A 16,202-nucleotide genomic window follows, 5' to 3' on the forward strand; every position below is an offset into this window, starting at 1 on the left:
AGGGATGCCCAGACTTCCCTCTCCCTAGACACTTCCTCTAGCTCTTCCGGGGGGACACCGAGGCGTTCCCAGGCCAGCCGGGAGACATAGTCCCTCCAGCGTGTCCTAGGTCTTCCCTGGGGTCTCCTCCCGGTGGGACGGGACCGGAACACCTTCCCAGGAAGGCGTTCCGGAGGCATCCGAAAAAGATGCCCAAGCCACCTCAGCTGACCCCTCTCGATGTGGAGGAGTAGCGGCTCTACTCTGAGCTCCTCCCGGGTGACCGAGCTTCTCACCCTATCTCTAAGGGATCGCCCGGCCACCCTGCGGAGAAAGCTCATTTCGGCCGCCTGTATCCGGGATCTTGTCCTTTCGGTCATGACCCAAAGCTCACGACCATAGGTGAGAGTAGGAACGTAGATTGACTGGTAAATCGAGAGCTTCGCCTTGCGGCTCAGCTCTTTCTTCACCACGACAGACCGATACATCGACTGCATTACTGCAGAAGCTGCACCGATCCGTCTGTCAATCTCCCGTTCCATCCTTCCCTCACTCGTGAACAAGACCCCTAGATACTTAAACTCCTCCACTTGAGGCAAGCACTCTCCACCAACCTGAAGTGGGCAAGCCACCCTTTTCCGACTGAGGACCATGGCCTCGGATTTGGAGGTACTGATTTTCATCCCCACCGCTTCACACTCGGCTGCAAACCGTCCCAGTGCATGCTGAAGGTCCTGGTTAGAAGGGGCCAACACGACAACATAATCTGCAAAGAGCAGAGACGAAATTGTGTGGTCCCCAAACCTGACACCCTCCGGCCCCTGGCTGCGCCTAGAAATTCTGTCCATAAAAATTACGAACAGAACCGGTGACAAAGGGAAGCCCTGCCGGAGTCCAACATGCACTGGGAACAAGTCTGACTTACTGCCGGCAATGCGGACCAAGCTCCTGCTTCGGTTGTACTGGGACCTGACAGCCCTTAGCAAAGGACCCAGGACCCCATATTCCCCAAGCACCCTCCACAAGATGCCGCGAGGGACACAGTCGAATGCCTTCTCCAAATCCACAAAACACATGTGGATTGGTTGGGCAAACTCCCATGAACCCTCCAACACCCTGTAGAGGGTATAGAGCTGGTCCAGTGTTCCACGGCCCGGACGAAAACCACACTGTTCCTCCTGAATCCGAGGTTCTACTATCGGCCGTATTCTCCTCTCCAGAACCCTGGCATAGACATTTTTTCCTGTTTTATTGAAATTCACACAGATTCATACAGATATACTCTGACATTAAAGCACAGAACAAAAACAATTGGTGACAAAAAAGGTATCATGGAATCATTTGGTCATCATCATCATCTTCCGCTTATCCGGGGCCGGGTCGCGGGGGGCAGCAGTCTAAGCAGAGATGCCCAGACTTCCCTCTCCCCAGACACTTCCTCCAGCTCTTCTCCAGCCGGGAGACATAGTCCCTCCAGCGTGTCCTAGGTCTTCCCCGGGGTCTCCTCCCGGTGGGACGGGACCGGAACACCTTCCCAGGAAGGCGTTCTGGAGGCATCCGAAACAGATGCCCAAGCCACCTCAGCTGACCCCTCTAGATGTGGAGGAGCAGCGGCTCACGGAATCATTTGGTTTAACAACAATTTATCTACATTTTGGATCCATCAAAGCAGCCACATTTGCGGACATAACTGCTGAACACACTCATGGCATTCTTTCTACAATGGAAATTAAAAAAAAAATCAGAATGTTCTTTAAAACAGTTGCAGAACCTCCCTCAAAATGTTTGCACTTGTATATTACTTTGCTTTCACCCTTCTGCCCAGTACATCCTAAACCACCTCAATGGGCTTTAAGTCTGGAAACTGTGCTGGTCATTCAATGATTTGAAGCCTAACATCTTATTTTCTTCTAAGGGTAATTCTGACATAGCCTAGAGGTGTTTTGGGTCATTATGTTGCTGTAGGTTTAAGCCCTGCCCTGACCAACTAAGCATACACCAAAGGGTATTGCATGGCGCTGCAAATTGCTGTTTTATTCACAGTGGCACTAAATCTGTGAAGTCGCTCACTCTAGATCTAGCAAAAGTGCCCCAGACCATAACTCTTCCTCCTCCATGTTTGACAGTTGGTGGACTGGCTCACACACTGAGGAATCATCCTTTCACCTGCACAATGGTGTACAAAATCCCTGCGTGCTGAACCAAACATTTCAAATTTTGATTCATCCATGAGACCTTCTTCCACACTTGGGTAGTCTTTTCCTTATTTTGCCATCTTAGCAATGTCTTACAGCCACTCGAACTGTCAACCCTGTAGTGCAAAGTCTTCTTTTCACAGTGGAACAGAGACTTGCTTACTTCAACCAGTGTTAAGCTGTGCTTGAAGCTCGACACCACAACACAAAAACTTTTACTTCCATCCTTCAGACTTCACCTATAATTAAAGTTCTATTCTTACTATTTTGGAGGGAGTAGTCTGGACCCATCTTGCACTGCATGGGTGATACCGTCCACTGAGCATGTCTTTTGAAATGCTATTCCTTTCTTTAGATCTGAGTTATTAACTAATAAAACGTTACTTAAAGTCGTTACTAAAACTCCCAGCCTGCTACAGACGTGCCAGTCCGTTGCATACTCTATAGTAATTTCTCCGGTGCATAAATACGGTTAGCTCCAATTACATGTTGTCAGGCTACAAACTTATACAAGTGTTATATTGACGAGACATTGGCGAATTGAAATTTATATATATATATATGATTTTGACGAGCATTATTACTTTTTTGAATTATTGTATTTGATTGATTCGTTTATTTCCTGGAGGGTCGAAACATTTCTGGCTTTATCCTCTACTAATTATATGGGACTGATTCAGACCTGCGAAGCCAGGTGAAGGCAATCAACTAGCAGGTAGAGCCAAAAACCAGAAATATTTAGCCATCCAGGACTGGATTTGAATAGCCCTGTCCTAATTCAATAAAATGTCCTGGTCCAGAAGTATTACCCAATCACAATAATAGCTGGATTTGAGATGTACATTTTCACCAATAAGAAATTTTCATCCAAAACCCGAGTGTTCGTTTGGGTGGTGCGTGGCACACTAATCCAATCACGAATCCTATTTTGCATTAAAGGGTGGGGTTTCAAGGGTGAGCATTTTATCCACTGTGTCTGCATCCATGCTCATACGGAATTGAAATGGCGGAGACGACGGACCGAATGGAGGTAAGCGCCATGGTGTGGTTTAGTCATGATTGAAGTCTTTTCGAACACAAATAAGATTTCTCATTGTGTTCCGTTTTAATGACCTGGAGTTAGTCGTTACATATGCTTCCAATGTCATTTTAGTCCGCGGAGCTTGCTATTTGGCTAGTTCAGGGAACACACGCACTTAGCTAGCAAAGCATCCATTTTAGCCAGCCATCTACATTGCAGGACTCATTCATTAGTCGTCACGTGTTGTTTTCTAGCACATTGTGTACTCATTTCGTAGTTATAGTTTCTGAGATTGGCTATGTGTAAGAAATGTGATATGAATGACAAGTGTATCTTGTGCGTGGCAAACATGCGAGTTATAATTCAGTCGTTTAATTGCACCACTTGGAGGGAAGACCGCATGGGTGCTACGTTAGCAAAGCTAGCTATAGTTGCGTTTTACAAAGCGCATCTGCTACACGTGATTTTTAGTTACCGGCATTTCACGAGTCTGGTTTAAAACAAAGTTAATCTGGTTCGATTCAATTATTGGATACATTTAGCAATCAATCCTGTTTTTTATGGTACTATGGCTTATGTTACTATAACAATTAACAAGCCCGAACCTCGCGGAATCGTGAACAATTAGTTTGTAGCCTGTTAAATCCTTGAATTACTTTAAACGCATGGCAGATTTAGATAATGGAGTTAGCCGAGTTTCTTATGGTCAGCCCGCGCGATTCGAATTACTGATTGAAGTCTAGTTACTGTCCCAACGAACCAGATAAGCCTGTGAAGGCCTGAAATGCATCTGCCGCTAAACCATGTGCTTTCTTATCCTTTGTGTTTGAACAAAAAAACGTTTCAGTACTGCCTGGTACACCCCTGTGCTACAAAATTTAACAATGTACATCCTCGATAATGTTTAAGTTCAACGTTATACATTTTAAGGAAATCTAACTGACAATTTTATGGATTTCATAGAATTGCATCTGTTTCTCACAACTCTGTTATTACTTGTTTGAAGCCTTAACCTGCACCATAGTTTTAATTCGTAATTGTTGCTATCCTGAAGCTGGTTTTGGTTGTGACTGGTGTCTCTTTTTGAGATTTCTCAGGGAGAGAGCTCTGCCAAGCCTGCGGCAGAAGACATGACTTCCAAGGACTATTACTTTGACTCATATGCCCACTTCGGCATTCATGAGGTAGGCATCTTGGATGAAAGGAAACATTTGTCATGCATGAATTGTGAGCAGCAACATTTTTGGTGGTAGATGTCCATTCGCCTTTTGACTTGCCTGTCCTCCTTTGTAGGAGATGCTAAAGGATGAAGTGCGCACACTTACCTACCGAAACTCCATGTTCCACAACAAGCATCTGTTCAAGGACAAGGTTGTTTTGGATGTGGGCAGTGGGACAGGCATTCTTTGCATGTTCGCTGCCAAAGCGGGCGCCAAGAAAGTCATAGGAGTAAGTTCCTAAAACTGCACTTGCCAGTGGAATTTTCTTTTTCTAGCTTCTAAAGGCGCAGCACACAGACTGTATACATAGTGAGTACACAATTGTCCCATATCGTTTTCTCGAACCTCTGCCTTTTGGTTTACAGATTGAGTGCAGCAGTATCTCTGACTATGCTGTGAAGATCGTCAAGGCCAACAAAATGGACCACAGTAAGTGAACTTCACCTCAGGATCCCTGGGACTGTATGCAAGCATCAATGTTATGCAATGAAACCGCATTTCAGTTGCAACCGTAGAAAGGCAGGCATCTAGATTGAAACTACTTTTTTTGGGTTGGGAGGGATTGACATTGCATTTGGGGAATGTCATGTGATTCCAGTTGTCAAATCATACCTGTAACCAAACGGGCCTATGTACCAGTTTAAACACAGTGGCAAATACCCTTTCAGTTTGTACTTAAAAGACAAAATATCCATTCTTAGACAACTTGATGGTGAATGCCATAATGGCTGATTCAGAGGGGTCCTTTTCATCTTTAACTCTTTTATCCTACTTCAGTTGTGACCATTATCAAGGGTAAGGTGGAGGAGGTGGACCTTCCTGTTGAAGGAGTGGACATCATCATCTCTGAGTGGATGGGCTACTGCCTCTTTTACGAGTCCATGCTCAACACAGTCATCTACGCCAGGGACAAATGGCTGGTATGTTCCTTTTATCAAATTAGTTTTATGGAGTACACTTAAATGGGTTTACTTTTGGGTTGTAGTAACAAGACACTTCACAATCTAAAATTAGAATAATTCTTAGCTAAATTAGGTTTGAAATAACCTTTCAGATTGGCATTCATGTCATGGGGCATATAGGTACATGCATTACGCGACACATTTTTGGGGAATTGTTTTGGCTCAACTATTTTGATAGTTAGTGGCCAATAGCTTGGTATTGGTCTAAGCTAGTCAATGCAAAATATTAGTCAGTATTAGCTCAATGAGTGGTTGTCTAAAGGAGCATGGCAACTTGTAAATACAGAAGGAATCCTCATGTTCCTTTCACTTGGTGGAAGTGGTTAAAGCTCTGGACAAAATTCAAAAATCCCTTCAAATTTAGGTTATATATCAAGGATTATATGCCAATGTAATTTAAGACTGGTGGATTTGCCACCCTCTAGAGGCCAGCGGTTCAAACCCTCTTGTCTGATTGTGCACAGCTGCTGCTGAATGTCAGGCCTCTAAATAGCCTGCTAATCTGTCATTAAGTGTACTCACCCAACTCTGTTCTCCTGTCACCCAGAAACCAGAGGGCCTGATTTTCCCAGACAGGGCTACCCTTTACGTCACAGCAATCGAGGACAGGCAGTACAAGGACTACAAAATCCACTGTGAGAATTCCTCTAAATTTTGGGGTAATATAGTTGGTGTAATAAGGCCAGCATTGTTCCTGTGTTTTTGGTTTGAGGGGACTGTGCAATTTGAGTCCTTTTTGAAGCCAGTTCAGCTCTGCATGTGGCTGACTTGTGGCTTATCAGCAACAATTTGGTGAAGACCATTGACTTCAGCTGTGTGTTTTACTGTTAGCCATGTCAGCACTGCTCTAGCAAAGAAATTTGTCTGAATTTTGAAGTGACAATTTAGAATTAAAATAATTTACCTTTCGAGGGAACAGGTCTAACATTTTGAGGCTTGCTGTCTGCCCAGTGCATTACTGACTGATATTTTTTTAACAGGGTGGGAGAATGTATATGGCTTTGATATGTCCTGCATCAAAGAGGTTGCCATCAAGGAACCTCTTGTGGATGTGGTGGATCCCAAACAGCTGGTCAGCAGCGCCTGCCTCATCAAGGCAAGTCAGCAGTGCCCTTCTGCACCTATTTAGTATTTAAAACATTGTGGAATTCTTTCACTAATGCTGTTGCCCCCACTTCCTACATCCACTTTTTACAATCTCAACTTCTCCCCCTTTATATCTGTAGGAGGTAGACATCTACACAGTGAAAATTGATGACCTGTCGTTCACCTCGCCCTTCTGCCTGCAAGTGAAGAGGAATGACTACATCCATGCCCTCGTTACCTACTTCAACATCGAGTTCACGCGCTGCCACAAGAGGACAGGCTTCTCCACCAGTAAGTCTAACAATTGATGGGTTGTCGTCACTTAAAACTCATTTTAGCGGTAATATGATACTACTAGTTACAGGGTTCTAGCCTGGAAGACTTCCATTTTTTTTAAGATGCTAAGTATTAATCTAGTTACAGAGGATGTAGCGTTAAAAGACTTTGCCCTTTTAGTTGCCCTGCTGTTAGATTTTGGTTGACTTTTAAAGTGGCTTTCCTTTCTATGGGAAGCACCACAGCAGTGGATGATGTTAAAATGGTTCTTTCTCCCCCACAGGTCCAGAGTCCCCATATACGCACTGGAAGCAGACTGTGTTCTACCTGGATGACTATTTGACTGTGAAGACTGGAGAGGAGATTTTTGGCAATATTAACATGAAGCCCAATTCCAAGAACAACGTAAGAACCTGCACTGGCTATTTACAATTGTCTTGCCAACATGGCTGGGGTGTGTTCTTGAAACAAATTAACCCCTGGTTTTGTTTTGGGTCTATTTTGCGCTTTAAAGGTGGCTTGTTGACTGCATTCTAACCTGTGCCTTTGATTTGCAGAGAGACCTGGACTTCACTGTTGACATCGACTTCAAGGGTCAGCTCTGTGAGGTGTCCAAGACCTCAGAGTATAGGATGCGTTAATGCCCCCCCCATCCTAGTTTGTTTGTGGAAGGGAGTGCTGAAGGGAGATCAGGGGTGTGTTCATTCCAGCAGATGTTTTAATAGCAAAGCATTTCCTCAACTAGAGCAGAGTCTATTTGATAAGGTTTCTCAAACTATTTGGTGGAATGAGCACACCCCAGGGGTCAGTGTCTGTCAAATCACTTCTCATTCTCCATAACTTGTGATTAGTACTCGTAAGCAATGTTTTCAAGGATTGTTTTGCTTTCGTGTATTGTTAGATTTTGCGAGGAAAAGAAGCTAGGTTTTACAAACTGAAGGGCCAAAGTGAAAAGACATGGCCACTCATTGTGCAATAGCCATTAAAATGGTGTTTGTTTTTACGTGTGCTCATGTTTTACGTTTAGCGCCTTAAGCTTGTGCATGTGGCTGTAGCCTGTGCTCAACCTCAACGCGCACAAACACAGACCCCTCTCACCTCCCTGTACATAGTGTCCTCATTCAGTCACTTTGGCCTGTTATGCAGTCATGGATCTTGATGACATGGCAGAACCGTCCCCTTCTACCCCTTTCATTATCTTATTTTTTAAGAAGCGCCTCCTATGACTGGTTTCTCTCCATCCTCCGCCGGCCAATTCAATTGCCTTGTCGAGGGGAGTTGTAAATCCGCCATTGGTGTATTTTGAAATTTCCGTATTTGAGGAAATCCTCTTCAGAGTGAAGTTGGATCCCTGTTTCATGACGAGCTGACTGGTCCCAAGGATCCTCTTGATTGGGTGTCTCTGTACCGTTGACTCAGCCTGTCATGACTGACTAAGAATTGCTCTCCAGAACGTGGTGACTTAGTCTTATTACACTGTTCAGCGTTTCCTCCAGATGATTCTCTACATAACCACAAACTCCCTGTTTTAGCCATCTGAATTAGAGCTTAATCTGGAACCCCTTAAGAAATGCAAAGGATTAAGTGGTTTTTGAGTTGAGCACCGTATTCCATGGTGTTGGAGATTGGTGTTTTTTTCTTTTTGGGACCTCACCAGTCCCATCATCCCCGTCTGGGTCTCTTTAACCTTGTCGTATAGAGATTCCAACCCCCTGTTGTGTCCTTCAGTGCCTCTTGGCGCTCTAATCTCCTGGATTGTTCCCTAAATAGGGAATATGGTGCCATTTGAGATGCATACCATCCCAGGGCCCCTTGTTTGTAGAGGATTCTGCTTGGTTTGTCCTGTAGGCATCAAGTGCAGCACTTAAGTGAATCATGGGGAATATGAGTGTTTAGTTGGAGAGCTGCAGGGGTCAGATGTTTGACTCTGAGATGGCTGGTGTGGGGTACACAGGGTGGAATTGGGTCAGAACCAGACTAATTGTTTTTGTTTAGTTTTTGTCTGTGCTGCTTTTTTAATAAAATAATAAAAATAGAAAATGGTTTGACTTGTGCATTTGTTTCACGTTAAGGATAAAGTTGCAATAACGCCACATCAAGGTGACTGTATAATTACAATGTATTTATCAAATGCAGTAACAGTGTCAATCTGAACAATGAAATTCTTCACATGGCATGTCATCTACAGTATGGTAAGATATATAATGCAAACATTTTCCATTAACATATACCAATGTAAACTAGCAGCAATTTGTGAGTAGTATGGGAATATGAACAATATGGTTAAAAGCACTGACTATTATAACTGAGTCTATGCCTATGACCTACAAAAGAATATTCTAATGTACACAACAAAACACAGGTTGAACAGGGACTAAACAGCAAACAATTGACTAGACGACACAAAAAAAAACAGCAATACAGGAAAAAGTGAGATGTGCTAAACTAAGTTATGTATGAATGAACAAGGTGTCTTTCAAAAAGGGTATGTATCTCAAGTGTCCATGTCGGTAAAGCAAAAGAGTCTCTAGGACAGCCAACTGACTGGGTTTTTAAACCAGGGATGTGTGATGCAATTGGGTAATGGTCAAAGGGACAGGTGGTGCAATTAAGATGGGTGTCCACTGATTGGTTCACCTTAGCAGTCAGGCGACACCCTCATGACTGCCAGGAAACACAAAGGAGCACAATAGGAAACAAGGGACACCTGGGGAAAACACAAACGCACATACAGGGTACCTGCATGTGTAAAAATCATGGATCAGTGTTGCTGGTCGAGGAGCTCTATGGTGCGCTCAGCAGACTTCACCACTCTCTCACAGGCCTTGGGATCTGTAGCGGAGCAGCTGCTGTACTAGGCAGTAATGCAGCCTGAGAGGATGCTCTCAATGCTGCACATGTAGAAGTTTGTTTTTTCAGACATGCCAAACTTCTTCAGTCTCCTCAGGAAGTTTTCACTGCTGAGTTTGCTTGCCTGGACCAAGTGCAAGCAAACTTTTTTTTGATGAAAACACAGAGGAACTTTAAGTCGGAGACTCCACTTCAGCTCTATCTGTGTATGGGGACATGCATAAGTGCAGGTCCAAAGTGGGGGAAAAAGGGCATGGTAGCTGCACTAAGTTGAAGCACCCTGGATCCTTAGTGGCATGAATTGACACAATTATGTTTTGGGGAGGCTTCTTCTCCAAGCGATTTGTCCACTCTGGTCTTACTTGAAATGAAGGCAGCTGACTGCTGGATAGGTACCGGACAGGTGTTCCAGCTACCGGCAATGCAAACAAGGGTCTGGCAATACTTAAGTGACCCATACAGCTCACTGTAGAGATGTTGATGATGACATTGGCCAGGATCAGCATGAGGGGCACCCTTAAACTCTTGCTGCAGCCCAACGCAGAGACCAACACAGAGGCCAGTGCTATTTCTTGGGGCCATGGATGCAGGCTTCGACCGTCACCTGGGATGGCAAGTCCCTCTGAACTGGTAGATGCCACTGAGATCTCCTGAGCAGGCTAGTGAGGTAGGATTTTCAGAGTAAACTCTGTTCAGCATGGGCTGGATGAGCTCTATTGATGTGAATACGTAAAGGAGAGTCTGTGAAGGCTCTATGGTGAAGGCTCACGGGGGATGCACACCAATCAGGGATTCAATCATAAATCTATTTAGCCACTATTCAGATGCTACAAAGACTACCTGATGCAATTTTAGGGCATAACAAAGCAAAGGCTTGTACCTGAATACATTTAAAACGTACAGTGGGGAGAACAAGTACTTGATAACCTGCCGATTTTGTAGGTTTTCCCACTTACAAAGCATGTAGAAGTAAAATTTTTATCATAGGTACTCTCCAACTGTGAGTGACAGAATCAAAAAAAAATCTGGAAAATCACATTGTAGGATTTTATGTAATTAATTTGCATTTTATTGCATGACATAAGTATTTGATACATCAGAAAAGCATAACTTAATATTTGGTACAGGAACCTTTGTTTGCAATTACAGAGATCATACATTTCCTTTAGTTCTTGACCAGGTTTGCACACAATGCAGCAGGGATTTTGGGCCACTCCTCCATACAGACCTTCTCCAGATCCTTTAGGTTTTGGGGCTGTCGCTGGGCAATACGGACTTTAAGCTCCCTCCAAAGATTTTCTATTGGGTTCAGGTCTGGAGACTGGCTAGGCCACTCCAGGACCTTGAGATGCTTCTTACAGAGTCACTACTTAGTTGCCCTGGCTGTGTGTTTCGGGTCATTGTCATGCTGGAAGACCCAGCCACGACCCATCTTCAATGCTCTTACTGAGGGAAGGAGGTTGTTGGCCAAGATCTCGCGATACATGGCCCCATCCATCCTCCCCTCAATATAGTACAGTCGTCCTGTCCCCTTTGCAGAAAAGCATCCCCAAAGAATGATGTTTCCAACTCCATGCTTCACGGTTGGGATGGTGTTCTTGGGGTTGTACTCATCCTTCTTCCTCCAAACACGGCAAGTGGAATTTAGACCAAAAAGCTCTATTTTTGTCTAATCAGACCACATGACCTTCTCCAATTCCTCCTCTGGATCATCCAGATGGTCATTGGCAAACTTCAGACGGGCCTGGACATGCGCTGGCTTGAGCAGGGGGACCTTGCGTGAGCTGCATGATTTTAATCCATGACGGCGTAGTGTGTTACTAATGGTTTTCTTTGAGATTGTGGTCCCAGCATCTTGAACTTCTTCCACTTTCAAATAGTTGCGCCAACAGTTGTTGCCTTCTCATCAAGCTGCTTGCCTATTGTCCTGTAGCCCATCCCGCCTTGTGCAGGTCTACAATTTTATCCCTGATGTCCTTACACAGCTCTCTGGTCTTGGCCATTGTGGAGAGGTTGGAGTCTGTTTGATTGAGTCTGTGGACAGGTGTCTTTTATACAGGTAACAAGTTCATACAGGTGCAGTTAATACAGGTAATAAGTGGAGAAGAGGAGGGCTTCTTAAAGAAAAACTAACAGGTCTGTGAGAGCCGGAATTCTTACTGGTTGGTAGGTGATCAAATACTTATGTCATGCAATAAAATGAACATTTATTATTTAAAAATCATACAATGAGATTTTCTGGATTCTTGTTTTAGATTCTGTCTCTCACTGTTGAAGAGTACCTATGATAAAAATGACAGACCTCTACATGCTTTTTTAAGTAGGAAAACTTCGGCAGTGTATCAAAAACTTGTTCTCCCCACTGTATCTCTTTAAAGCTACTGTTACAGCTGTGGACTAAAGCACACAGAGCGTTTTTCTGTACCATGTGGTGACTATTCAGAAATGCACAGTGCGTCTACTGTCTCCTGTAGTAATTGCTCAACATATGGTCAACATGTAACCAAAATGTTGCATATATTTTACAACAAACTGCCTTTAGAGATTATTTTGATAATAAAACTCTGACAAGGCCACTAGGGGCACAGTTTTCTCTTCGTTTTTGCCAGGACCCGTAAGCGGAGCCGGCCAAGAAGATCAAATGTCTCTGACTGACTGACTGACGATTGTTAAATATCATAGTGGTTAAAGATGTGGAGTGCCATGTGGGTGACCAGTGTTCGATCCTCACCTCCGACAGAACCAGTTATGCATGAGGATTTGTTCAGGATAGACAAAAACGTTGCTGGGTACAAGCTTCAGTAGCTATATTATAACTTACAATGATTTATTTTTTTACAGTTATATTGTGACTATTTCTGGTGGAATTTCTAGGTACGCATCCGTGCATGCTTTTTGGGGTAATATAGACCACAACCCTTGCGCAGGAGGGGTTTCCACGATTCTCTCGTCTTTTCACTAGATGAAAAAGGACAGTTATTGTATCAATGTCATTCACAAATTAAAGAAAAATGAATGTTGTTATGCCATGAAATGCTAGCCCCCCATCAGCCTTCATTACCTATCTTTTTCCTTGCTAAGCTATGGTCACTGGCAAACACAATGGATGAAATATGGATTGTGGATTGCTGCGTCATGATTTTCTCGAAAACGTGGCTTAACAACATACCCGACAACGTAATACAGCTGGAAGGACACGATGTCTTCAGAGCTGATCGTACTGAGGAGGTGGGCTGTGCATTTATGTAAACAAAAAAACATGGTGTACAAACACTAACTTAACTGGGAGTCACTGCTCAACCAATCTGGAGTACCTGATGATTAGATGCAGGCCTTTTTCTTGCCTTGGGAGTTTACATCTATTGTTGTTATTGCAGTCTATATACCCTCGGATGCTAATACTAAGCTAGCAATGAAAGAACTACAGGCTACCATTTGCAAACAGCAGACTGAACACCCTGATGGTGTTTTTTTTTATTGCAGGGGATTTCAACTATTCAAATCTGAAATCAGTTTTTCCCAAATTCCACCAAAATGTTTCCTGCCCCACCAGAGGAGACAGTACACTAGACCATGTGTATACAAACATTCTGGAGGCTTACAAAGCCATTCCATTCCCCCACCAGTCTGATTATCATTCACTGTTCCTACTGTGATGACAATTCCATCGATTGGAACTCTTAAAAGAGTAAGTACAGAGACAAAATTATCTTGGCATAATTAGCAGTTTGTTTGAAAATAGAGAGACGTGTCAAAAGCTTACAGAATAACCGTCTGAAGAAGCTCTGAGGAAAATACATGAATAGTCCATATTTATTACAGTTAAAAGGGTGTGGTAAGATGCTGTCCAGCTGTCTTATGCCACACAGGTTTTACCTAAAGGCGGGCTGTCCCCCCACCTTATTGTTCCTGCCCTAGGTGTTCACTGTTGTGTTTACCTAAAGGGGCCAATTGCCCCTACTTCCCCCAAGGGCCACATTCCTAAGGAACAAAGGACAGATAATGTACCTAATGATCCTCTGATATTATGTAGGTGTGTGTCACAAACAAAGACCAGAGTTACATACCAGTTAATAGAAAAGCAGACATTTCTCAAATGTACATTAGTTCAAGAATTTCCATAACACTACTCCCCAAGTATTTACCCCTCACTAAACATGTGAAGCCATCAGTGAGGACGGTCAAAGTGTGGCCAAAGTGGTCAGACTCACTTCTACAGCAACCGTTTCAACACATAAATTGGAGTTTGTTTGCCACTCAAGATGGCATCAAGATGGCTAAAAATGACCACAAACTGCGGATTGAGAAAAACTTCAACAACAACTCTGAACCCCGATGCATGTGGTGGGGCATCCAAGCCATCAGACTACCAGCCAAATAACCCTACCTCCACAGCCAGTGACGTCTCCTTCACCGACGAGTTAGATTATAGGAAGTCTTGATGTACTCCTGGATAATTTTAATGCCAGAATATAGAATGTCATGGATCGTGTTGCACAGGTAAAGGTAAAGAAAACTATGAACAAACAGAAAACACAATGGAGAACCACCATGATGTTAAGTACCCTGAAAAGAGTATATATGAAAGCGGAATGTAAGTGGAGGAAAACTAAACTTCAAATTCACTATGACATCCATAAACAAGCCTTGGTAGCTTCAACAATGAGTTACGCAGGGCCAGACAACAACAATGGAGAATGATCAACAACAATATCAATAATAACTTTACTCTATTTGCCATGGTCGACAAGTTTACAAACCCTCTAAAGCAGATAGCATCAGAACTCATGTCCACTGTGAAATGTAATGAATTTGCATTTTTCTTTAGTGATTTATTTGTATTTTCAAGTATTAGAAGGACCATCAGAACTACACAATCTAACAAGGACACTGTACCGTCACAACGACCACCAAGACGTAACTTGGTTATTATGTCGTAATTTAATACAATTGATAAAAATCCGTTGAAGAAACAGTTTGACGTTTTAAAGCTTCCACATCTTTCACTTAGGGGTGTACTCACTTTTGTTGCCAGCGGTTTAGACATTAATGGCTGTGTGTTGTGTTATTTTCAGGGGACAGCAAATTTACACTGTTATACAAGCTGTGCACTCACTACTTTACAGTGTAGCAAAGTGTCATTTCTTCAGTGTTGTCACATGAGAAGATATACTCAAATATTTAGTAAAATGTGAGGGGTGTACTCACTTTTGTGAGACACTGTATATGGATCTCAAATCGTATGCTCAATAGATTCACTGTGTCACTACCACATACCTGGATAAACCAAAATTGTCTACAGTTAAACCAAGATAAAACAGAGAGCATTGTGTTTGGCAACAAAAATAAAATAACTAGTATTTGTAAAGAGCTGGATTCTCAGGCCCTAAAAACCAGGGACCAAGTGAGTGATCTTGGTGTTCTGATAGACTTAGACCTCACATGAAACAGTAATATCAAAGCGGTGACCAAAACAGCATTCCATCATCTTAAAAATATAGCCAGAAAAAACAGCTGCAGCTCAGTCAGAATGCTGCTGCTAGGATGATGACCAAGAGAACAGAGCACATAACTCCGGTTTTTAAATCTTTGCACTGGCTTCCAGTCATTTACAGAATAGATTTTAAAGTGGTGCTTTTAGTTTATAAATCACTGAATGGTTTAGGCCCCAAATACATTTCTGATATGTTTGAAGAATATAAACCGAGTAGGGCTCTTAGATCCATGAACACAGTTCAGCTAGTAGAGTCCAAACTAAACATGGAGAAACTGCGTTTAGCAGTTATGCTGCACACAACTGGAATAAACTACCAGAGGGTCTTAGATGTGCCCCAAACATATACATTTTTAAATCCAGGTTAAAAACACTTCTCTTTTCACATACCTATAACTTGTAGAAAATACATGTATTATTATATCCTTATTTTAAAAAAAAATTCTGTTAGAAGGCCTCTGTACTCTGTATGCTTGAAATATTACGTATACTCAGCAACTTGTCTTTCCCTGTCAGCAACTCCTGATGTCTCCATCTGTGTTCAGAGACAGTAATGAATAGAATGTCGGCTGAGTAATGCTCCTAGTCTCCATCTATGTGTAGACAAGGCCTTGGGCCTAGCAGAAACCACTAGAAGAAGTCTCCCTTTTGGGGGTACGTCTTAATAGCTGCAGTGGGGCTCCTGCTCCTTGTTTTATAGAGGTTCTACTTCGTGAAGCTTTGCCCATAGGGGCTTCGCTCCTGTTGGTTTACCACCCACCAATTGGCAGTCACTGAACATTTTTATATTAAAATCACACCTCTCATTACCATCTGCCCCATGGCCATCTGCCCCTGCTCAGTCTCCCTTTTTTCTTCATAAGATATTTTTTCTAAGTATGCAGTCTGTCATTTCTACTGAGCCAAGGATGGCTTCACCATCTTCAACCGCTGGAGTGGTTTCTGCCTCTTGGCACCCTGGGCGACAAGTTCATTGTCGGTGTGCCGGTGTAGCGAGCTCGATGTGACGGTTGAGCACACACACTGCTGTGCATGTTTGGGGTTGCTGCATGCTCACGCCGGCGCTAAAGGCCTGTGTGTACCGCATGCATTGTCCTCCCTTTACAGGTGAGGACAGAC

The 16,202-nt window shown here is 43.3% G+C and overlaps 1 protein-coding gene across 4 annotated transcripts; it reads left to right on the top strand.

Annotated features, from left to right (window-relative positions):
- The first annotated feature begins 3,103 nt into the window (after positions 1-3,103).
- prmt1 (protein arginine methyltransferase 1) lies at positions 3,104-8,401 on the top strand. 4 transcript variants are annotated; one of them, XM_010902268.3, is made up of 10 exons: positions 3,104-3,204; positions 4,293-4,379; positions 4,489-4,644; positions 4,781-4,844; positions 5,193-5,335; positions 5,925-6,036; positions 6,358-6,473; positions 6,604-6,754; positions 7,023-7,144; positions 7,297-8,401. In XM_010902268.3, exons 1-10 carry the CDS (start codon positions 3,178-3,180, stop codon positions 7,378-7,380), a joined length of 1,062 nt encoding a protein of 353 aa, XP_010900570.1. In that variant the 5' UTR covers positions 3,104-3,177; the 3' UTR covers positions 7,381-8,401. The 4 variants fall into 4 exon arrangements, with proteins under 4 accessions (XP_010900570.1, XP_010900572.1, XP_010900569.1 ...); XM_010902270.3 differs by having other exon boundaries at positions 5,925-6,012; XM_010902267.3 differs by having other exon boundaries at positions 3,112-3,204; positions 4,284-4,379.
- Positions 8,402-16,202: the final 7,801 nt, after the last annotated feature.

The sequence above is a fragment of the Esox lucius genome, chromosome 11 (genome assembly GCF_011004845.1).
Source record: "Esox lucius isolate fEsoLuc1 chromosome 11, fEsoLuc1.pri, whole genome shotgun sequence".
NCBI lineage: Eukaryota > Metazoa > Chordata > Actinopteri > Esociformes > Esocidae > Esox > Esox lucius.